Genomic DNA, 9244 nt, shown 5'->3' with positions numbered 1-9244 from the left:
TCCAAACTACCATAAAAACACAAGCACAGGTCGGAGGAAAAGTATTAATGTTGGTGTTAATCAGAACTGCACTGAAGCGGACACTCGCAGCAGAATGCTTTTTCTTTCTGTCACGTTCCTGCAGCATTAAAAATAGCTCTGCTGGCTCAACTGAAAAACGTATTGCCTGTCTGTGAGTGAGAAGTGAACTTCACATTGCTACCTGTGACTGAACAAATAGTTCGGAACGTTTCTTCTGTTATCTCTCCTTCACACCATTTTATCTTAAATAATTCCTTTCCCCAGTCAAAATGTCATCATCCATTTCAAGCTCAGTGCTTGGTGGCAGACACGTGCGCTACTATTGATGTTAATATCTGCCAGGTACGCTGCTCTTCTAGGGGGGAAATTCTGCATTTCCAAGTATTTCCTGCCTCACAGAGAGCTGAATACATAGAGCTGAAATACCAAATTTATCTGTTGCAGACAGGAAGTCCTTTAACTTCTTTATCTCTAAAAATCCCAACAAGCAGCAGGATCCATCGATGGACAAATGCCATTGTGCTGTAAATCCCCACTGTTTTCTTCTACTTTCTTTTCTATTTAAATTTTCCCCTCCTGATTCCCTTCCTTTTTCTTACATTTTGTCTTCTCCTGTTTTTAATTTACAAAATGCAAGAACAGGGCAATCTCCAATAAATCGTAATGTGAACGTGTTTTTTTCTTCTGCGTTTGATTTTGCAGTCTCTGAACCAGCTAATTTTTGTGGCACAGAGCAGAGCATGTTTGCAGCACACAAAAAAATCTCTCTGGCATGCATTTATGGCTTCAGTGACTGCACACAGGCAGAAGTGACGAGGTCTCATCACAACACATGCAGATTTTGCACATTTTGCTCTCCGACTCAGGCAGAGGGCACAGCGCTGTGATTCAAGGGACCATCAGCAATGCTTTTGTCACTGTCATTTTAAGCCACGAAATATTGCAACACAAAAAGGTAGTGAGGGCTGTTTGTACTCTAATATTGCTGCGTATTCTCCTCAGCACCGCGCGTGCATTGAGGCCCATGGGGTCTCAGAAGGAATTGCCTTCTGCTCTCCCTGCCCATCATCCCACACAAAGCTTAGTGTCCCGAAGGCCCTGTTGTCTTCCTACAAAATACTATCAGCACTGACAGATTCGAGACAATGCCAGAATGTAAGATCTTCATCCACGGCAACGTTTGCACCATTTATGGCAAGCATTGGAAAAGAATTCCTTAATGGATTTTTTTATATTTAAATACTGAAAACGAAACTGCAAACGAATGTACCAAGCAGTTACAGACCGGGTACATCCTCTTCCAGTTCTTGTGTTCCATTCTAAGGTTAGACTCAGACGTTCACCGAGAGCGATGCTATTTCTGCATAGGCCATCTAAACGGATGATGCTAATTCAATGTAGTGTTAAACAGGATTAAGGACTGTAACTCTGGGATTATAAACATCACAGAAAAGACTCGGAAAATCTTACTGACAAGGCGGTTATTTCAGAATTCAGTACCGATCACGTCAAAAGCCCCGCATGGAGTCAGAAAAGCCGCTACGGAGTTCTGCTTCGAAGGCAGCTCCGTTCCGTTCCCGCAGTCGCTCCCCGAGGCGCAGCTGCCGGCCGGAGCGCCGTGCTGCGGTAACACGGCGGCGAAGTGCCGGGCTCCTGCTTAAGAAGAGAAGTAAGTTACAAGTAACTACGTACGTTATGTAAAGCGACACGTGAGAAACCAGCTTGTACCATCCGTGACGGGAACGCCTCGCACGGAGCCCGCCACGCCACGCCGAGCATCTCGGGCGGTTCGAGCAACGAGGCGCGTTCGCCGTTCGCTGCTGCGTTGGATGCGATGTTTGGCGTTGTGCAGCCGTACCGCTGATTGGTTCTTTCCTCCTTGAACACGCTCTGTAATTACCGCAGCGCAGCCGCCCCGCCCCGCCTTCCCCGCCCGGCGATGGCTCGCAGGGCGCTCCGGGAGCCGCTCGCGGTGCCGGGCGGCCGCGCTCCCTCAGGTACGGGCCGTGTGCCGCGTCGTGTCGGTGGGAGCCTCTGCTGCCGCTCCCGCCCCGTCGGGTACCGCGCCTCGGCCCTCGGCGTGCTGAGCGTGGCGGCCCCGGGCCGGGCGGTGCGGACGGACGGACGGCGGGCGCAGCGCGGAGCTGAGCCGCGTGCCCGGTTCGCTCCTCGGTCGCGCTGCTCCCCGGGCCGGGTTCACCCCGCGCCCGCTGCTCCCGGCGTGCGCTGACACGTGCCGGGCGCTTCCAGAGCTGCTTTTCCGAACGCGCCTTTCTAGGTTCGGGAGGTAATTTTTTTCCGGTTTCTCCGGCTGGCCTCAGCGCTCAGCTGCCCTTCGGGGGACGGGAACGGCTGCTCGGCGCCCGGGCGGCCCTGAAGCGGGCGGGCTGCCGGGCCGTGCAGTGCCGTGCCGGGCTGTGCCGAGCTCTGCCGGGCCGTGCAGTGCCGTGCCGGGCTGTGCCGAGCTCTGCCGGGCCGTGCAGTGCCGTGCCGGGCTGTGCCGAGCTCTGCCGGGCCGGGCCGTGCCGGGCTGTGCCGAGCTCTGCCGGGCCGTGCCGGGCTCGCCGTCCTGGGCGCGGTGCCGTTGCGGCGTAGCGCAGCTCAGCGCTTTTGCGCCGTGCCCAGTTTACTTGCCGTTGTTTTTTTCACCTCATTCCTTTGAAAGTTGTGGTGCTCTTTAATTTGGAAGCCAGCGGGGACTTCGGGCGCTTCGCGCTGAGCTCTCGGCTGCTCAGTTGCACAGCTTACAGGCGCTCACTAAGAAACCTGAACACCGCACGAAAACTTTCGACGTCTCAGCTGCTTTGAAAAAAGCAGAAGGCGGTTTCCCCGTCGGGCGGGCAGAGCCCCGGTTCCCGCTCGCCAGCACGGAGCGGACCGCTCAGCGCCCCGCTGGGTCTCGCCCCGCTGGTTTGCGCGCTGCCCGTCGCTCTGTGCGGCCCCGGGCAGGGAACGAATGGCTCGTGGTCTCTTCTGGGGTTGGACGCTCCCCCAAAAAGGGAGCACGTCCGCGTGCCGTCGGGTTGCAGCAGGGTCAGCGTATCGCAAGAAGCTGCAGAACAGACCTTGACGAGACCTTGAAATATCCTGGCTTTTCACTGTTGTTAAGTTAAACACGGCTAACGAAGCCCAAACCCGAACTTCCACTTAGCAGAGACAGGGATGAGCTTCCCCACGTGGGAGCTTGAGGGCGTTTAGAGTCCTGCTGCTCTTTACTAAAAGCTAATTGAGCACGGTTGGCGCTTCCATTTCAGAGTCGTCTTATTTTGCAGTGAGATTGCCCAAACAACGGCGCTCCAAGTCTCTGCTGGATCTGCGGCTGTAAGATCAGCAGGCTGCTTATTTACTGCTGACACAGCAGCACAGTTAACTGCGCGTAAGCGATGCTAGAAAGGGAGCCAAGCCCAGGTACTGCAGAACTCCAACACTGTAGGGCTGCTGCCGGCATGGCTGGAGAGTTGTTGTTTCTAAGCCTGAGTTTGTCGGCAGGTTTAAAACTTGAAGTGTCTTTGTGACCAGGAAAATGTTTCAGACGGTTTGTGTTCTTTGTTCAGAACCGAAGTTTCTGACAAGCCTCAGAGCTTAAATCGTTACTGTTAGATCATCTGTACTTTAATTAGTGCCAACTGGTTTTGTGATTGGCAGGTATCTTAATGAAGCATAATTAAACTTGTTAGAACACAAATGTAAGGTGCATCTGGTTCTTATTTGCATTACTGGCTTTCTTCTGAAATGCCTTGGACACATCACGGCTCCTTTCTTGCTGTTTCAAAACTGGAAATGTTTGGAGTTGTGGAATTCTTTGTTTCTTGTACTGAAAATGGATGATTGTTCCATACACGTACAGTGCTGGATATGTAAGTTCCAGTGACCAGAACCTCGCTGACTTCCTGATCACAGCATCTGGAAGCTGATTTGAGTACGTGGTGGCAGCATTTTGCTCTTTTTGATGGATCTCTTTACTTCATGTACACATGTATATACAAGTGAAGTAAAAATAGAGTGAAGCTGTGCAAGAAAACTTCTTAACATTTATCTGGGGTGTATTATTTTGTCTTCTCTGTCTAACATGCTGTTCTTCTATACTGTTACATAAGTTGTATTTTCTTCTTGCAGTCAAAGCTGGAGGTGTGAGAGTGTCTAAAAAGCAAGAAGCCATACCTGGTGGGAGAAACGCTGGGCCCAAGGGAAGGGACAAGACAAGGTACTGCATCTGCAGGGCTCAGACCTGGGTTAGAGGTCACAGGCAATGGGCTGAAGGTTAAAAAATAAACAATCATTTGATTCCATCGAGTTTAACACTTAAATTAACTTGTGCAGTTCATAAATAAAAGGCAAATTTTGTGCTTTAAAAAAACTAACTTCCACATGTAAGGAAGATGCCTCACAAAACAATGAGAGGAAAAAAAATGTGGAATATCTGCTCTCTATGCTATGGAACAGAAATGAAAACATCACTGCCTACCTGTAATTAGTAACTTTCAATTAGTTTCCAATAAAATAAAATGATTTTAGGCTGTCCTGTAATTCACAAGGATGCCTCATGCAAGTCCAAATGAGTTTGTGACAATACATTAAAATTGGTTATACCTCATTAGTTAAGAGAAATGGGGTTTTGCTGTTTTAATAACCCGGCTTGTGCTTTTTTTGTGTGTGTGCATTATGCCTTACATTTCTCTCACTGATCACGAGTTGTCTGGGTCCAGTCTTGCTCCTGCCTCTCCCAAAGTCACGGTTATCTGGTGGCACAGACAGACTTTTTTATCCCATGTTTGTCAATGTGGCAAACTATTATCAATAGTTGAAATAGATTGAAATTTCAGCAGGAAATTCATCTTGCTGCAGCCGTGAATCATTAACTTCACTAAATCAGTACCTGCTTTTTCTGGAGTTCAGTTCAGGTGTCTTGGTCCATCTGTAAGGACTTCATTTTCTGCTGCGGAGGTATCAATGCAAATAATGGTATTGTCAGAAGAATGTGCAGTCTTCTAATGCTTAGCTAAGTAATTTCATACCTGCAGCTCGTTTATTTGGAATGTTGGTGATGTGGCTATTCTGCAGTATTAAAATATTAAGGAGTAATGGGACATTCTTGCACAAAAAGTTATTTCTTGAGAGATTTTGATGTCAAAAGAAAAATTACTTCTCCTCCAACCACCCACAACAAAGCAGGAATGCTTTCTGTAAGCTTAGATTACAATAAAGAAAATGGCAAGTCAAGCTTTGTGGGTCTGAATTCCAGCACTGGAGTTCTGTGAAATTACTCCATGGTGCATTAAAAAAAAACCCTTCTTGAAATATTTAACGATATTTATATATAGTTTTTCTTTATATATAAATAAAAAGGAAACAACATGGATTTTCCATTTCTCTATTCTGAGACAGCACTTTCTTTTTCATACCCTTGTATTCCTTAATGTGGTTAAGGGATTTAGCTCCAGAACCTGAATTTCTATTACAAAATATTTTGTATTAAGAAGTCTGAAAAGCAGCTGTCAGTGTCTTTGCAAGATAGAAATGCTAAATACTGGTTTTGTCTCTTTTGCAGTATTGTCAGTATTTCAAAAATGCATCAGACGGACGTCGTGCTGCGCAAAGTAAGTAGGGCTGGAAGGACAAGATGCGTGTTTGTCAGGACCTCTCCGAGAAGCTAAAGATAGAATATCAGAAAGTGAATTTTCCTTAAATTGCTGTTGCCTGCTATTTGTAGATTTGTCATCTGCTGCTGGACATTCCTGGGATGATCTGTTATGTCAGAGGTGTGCGGCTAGCATGTAACTAGTTGTCTTCTCTTCTCTGCCATCTATGATTCCACTCCTATTGAACATTAAATAAGTAGCCATGAAGTTGCTCTGTGCACCCCTTGTAGAAAGGTACTGGGAGATATCAAGATAGTGGTGTTTTGTTTTTTTTTTAAGGTGGTACATTGCAAATTTATTGAAATGTGGGAAAAAAATAGCAGTGATGCAGTAAGTTGTTCTGGCTCGTAACCCCAGCTCTGCCAAAAAGAAAACCCACAGTCTTCAGCATCACCCAACTATAGAAATAGCTTTAGCTTCTCTAAAGATTCACCTTGGCAAAGAGAAGAGAGCACTTAGAAAGGAAGTGAGTAGTGTTGAGGAGGAGTGCATTGATGGTAAGCGAATGTAAAGTTACTGCAAGCTGTTGAGACAGCAGGTGCAGCATGTTACACGGTTGATCTGTGAGCAGTTGTGTCGCTTGAGGCCTGATGGTCATTTTGTTGATTTCTCTCTTGGAAATACTATGAGGTTATACTGTGTGTATATAGATTCAGTGTCACAAATCTATTGATGGACACTTCTATTTGTTGTTATGGCTCTGTCCTTAGGTACTGTCTCGTAACTCTCACTGTGTTGTTGATGCAGAGTCTTACCATTACACGTTGCAAAAGCTGGTTTCACAAGCGGCCTTTTAATTTGCATGCTAATCAGAAAACCTGACAGCTCTCGTCTGTTTGTCATACACATGTGATCTTTAGATTGTGAAACATACAAGGACTTCCTCATCTGTAGAGCTTGGTTTAAAAAAAAAAAACCACCTCAGTCGCATTTCAACACGAGCCTTTCGTCAAAAGATGGGATCAAAGCTTCGCTATGTAGATCTTGAAATTTGGCTTAGACCTATTTGCTAAGGTGAATACTTACATCATTCTGTTTTCCTTCTCCCTCCAATCTCCTCTGCTCTTAACTAGCACTTTCTTCTACAGCTGGTTTCTAGGCTCTCGTACATAAAGTTCAGCACTAAGTTTAGAAAGTAATAATTAAATACTACAGTGATGGTTGTTTGAATCAGTAAGTAAGAATTTGAAGCAACCTACTGTTAACTCTGGGATACAGTTTTTGCTCTGCTTTCTGTATCTTAGCAAGTGATCTTGTGAACAACTGGGGAAAAATGTAAAAAATCAGTCACAAAGTCATGCTAATGTTCTGTTTTTAAACCAGAAATTATTAAACGTGCAGTCACTGAGTTGTGATGTGTTGATCACTTGAACTTTTTAGCTTTAGGTTTTATTATGTTCTTTAAACTGCTTTCATGTGATCAAACTTAGGAAGCAAACAGCAAAAAGTCGTGTTTCATTACAACTTCTTTTCCCCCATTTTAATGTTACAGATAAGCCACGATATCCCTGCAGCAGCGTTACAAGTTGCTCACCAAAAGCCACTGCCTTCCTTGGAGAAGTTCATGCTGCCTAAAAGAATTTATATTATTCAACAGCCACGGAAATGTTAAGACATGCCTTAAAGAAAACCAAAAAAAAACCAAAAAACCCACTACGTTCACTTTGAAGCAAATTTCTATTCTAATTAGCATGTAGCACACGGGTAAAAGGATCAAAAGCTTGGCTGCCTTGTTACCTCACTGCATTTCTGTTGGTGACAATAAAATACTTTATAAAGAGTTACTTGGGTTGTATTAAAATATCATGGCTCTGTCTAATCTGATTTTACTGGTGTTCAATAATTGCTTGGTGCTGAGAATCCAGCAGCCTTACCTTCCCTGTGAGTTTTCACTGCAAACTGCATTTCCTCTTTTCAGTTGTATTTTCTGTTTTGTTTTTTCCATGTAGTGATAGCAAAGCTGAAGTGAATGTGATCCTAAGGGAAGTCACAGCTGAAAGCCATGTTCCCTGATAGAGTTTACATCAACTGTAAATGATCTCAAATGCTGCTTAAAAGCCAGACTGCCCAACATGTTGACCTCGATGTTTGAATGATTTAGGCTGAGGGGTTCCATACTGATTTTTGTTTCAAGTTCATTGCTAGCTTAGGAAACTTCAGAAAGAAGTGTCCTTGAGCCTTGCCTGCTTATACATCAGCAGAGATAATAAAATAGTCCAAGTCCTGCAGAGGATAACTGTCGTCTGCTGCTGCTTGGTTGGGCTCAGCCTTTTATTGCTCTGAATTTAGCTCTGCTGGGATCTTTTCTTTAAGGTAGCAATTGCAGATTGCACTAAATAATGTAGCTGCATCCTGAGCAAGTAGGAAAAATTCAAATATTGGTGCTCCTGTGTAGAAGGCTGTTTTCTCTCATGGTCCTTATCTGGCTGCCTGGCTGTAAAATATTGCTGTTACTCTGGACAACAGCAGCAGTGCACTTTGTGGATATTTAAGCTGTAGGCACAGGACTTGGTAAGCAGCTAGTTCTGCCTTTCTGTCACACAGCACGTTCTTTTGCCTCCCAGGCTGATTGGGAAATGAATATAAATGGTTTGAGTTAGAGAAGTTCAGTGTGTGGAATTATCTGTGCTGTCGTGGCCAAGAGTAGCACAGAGGGCTCCAGCACGCCGGCTGATATGTGTCAGTTCCCAACAGGCTGAATGCCAGGATTTTTTTTATTCTAATCTTTATTTTTTCTGAAGAAAAAATAGTGGCTGGTGAAAATACATTACACAGAATCACAGAATGGCCAGGGTTGGAAGGGACCCCAAGGATCATGAATCCCCAACCCCCCTGCCACACGCAGGGCCACCAACCTTCCCACCTAATGCTAGACCAGGCTGCCCAGGGCCCCATCCAACCTGGCCTTGAACACCTCCAGGGACGGGGCATCCACAACCTCTCTGGGCAGCTGTTCCAGCACCTCACCACTCTCTCTGTAGAGAATTTCCCCCTGACCTCCAGCCTAAATCTCCCCTCCCTCAACTTAAAACCATTTCCCCTTGTCCTGCAGTTATCAACCCTTTCAAAGAGTTGATTCCCCTCCTGTTTGTAGGCTCCCTTTAGGTACTGAAAGGCTGCAATGAGGTCACCCCGCAGCCTTCTTTTCTCCAGGTTGAACAAGCCCAGCTCCCTCAGCCTGTCCTCATAGGGGAGGTGCTCCAGTCCCCTGATCATCTTTGTGGCCCTCCTCTGGACCCTCTCCAACAGCTCCCTGTCTTTCTTGTACTGGGGGCTCCAGACCTGGACGCAGTATTCCAGATGGGGCCTCACAAGAGCAGAGTAGAGGGGAACAATCACCTCCCTGTCCCTGCTGGCCACTCCTCTTTTGATGGAGCCCAGGATCCCATTTGCCTTCTGAGCCACAAGGGCACACTGCTGGCTCATGTTAATTTTTTTCATCTATCAAGACCCCCCCATTGTGATTCTAAAGGCTGTTATGGATGTTTTCCTCTGAAGTAATCAGTTCCTGAAAACTTATTCTGGACAAGGATTTCATGACAAATGAGATCATTTTAGGAAAAACATTTTCTTCTCTTGGATTA

The 9244-nt window shown here is 46.0% G+C and overlaps 1 protein-coding gene across 2 annotated transcripts; it reads left to right on the top strand.

Annotated features, from left to right (window-relative positions):
- Window positions 1-1527: 1527 nt before the first annotated feature.
- DAPL1 (death associated protein like 1) lies at window positions 1528-8214 on the top strand. 2 transcript variants are annotated; one of them, XM_031590495.2, is made up of 4 exons: window positions 1528-1690; window positions 4138-4225; window positions 5570-5618; window positions 7153-8214. In XM_031590495.2, exons 1-4 carry the CDS (start codon window positions 1543-1545, stop codon window positions 7270-7272), a joined length of 405 nt encoding a protein of 134 aa, XP_031446355.2. In that variant the 5' UTR covers window positions 1528-1542; the 3' UTR covers window positions 7273-8214. The 2 variants fall into 2 exon arrangements, with proteins under 2 accessions (XP_031446355.2, XP_031446356.2); XM_031590496.2 differs by lacking the exon at window positions 1528-1690 and adding an exon at window positions 1787-2018 and having other exon boundaries at window positions 7153-7982.
- The last annotated feature ends 1030 nt before the right edge of the window (window positions 8215-9244 follow it).

This window comes from Phasianus colchicus, chromosome 7, assembly GCF_987193195.1.
Source record: "Phasianus colchicus chromosome 7, bPhaCol1.hap1.1, whole genome shotgun sequence".
Lineage (NCBI taxonomy): Eukaryota > Metazoa > Chordata > Aves > Galliformes > Phasianidae > Phasianus > Phasianus colchicus.
This window is presented reverse-complemented; position numbering and strand designations above follow the sequence as displayed.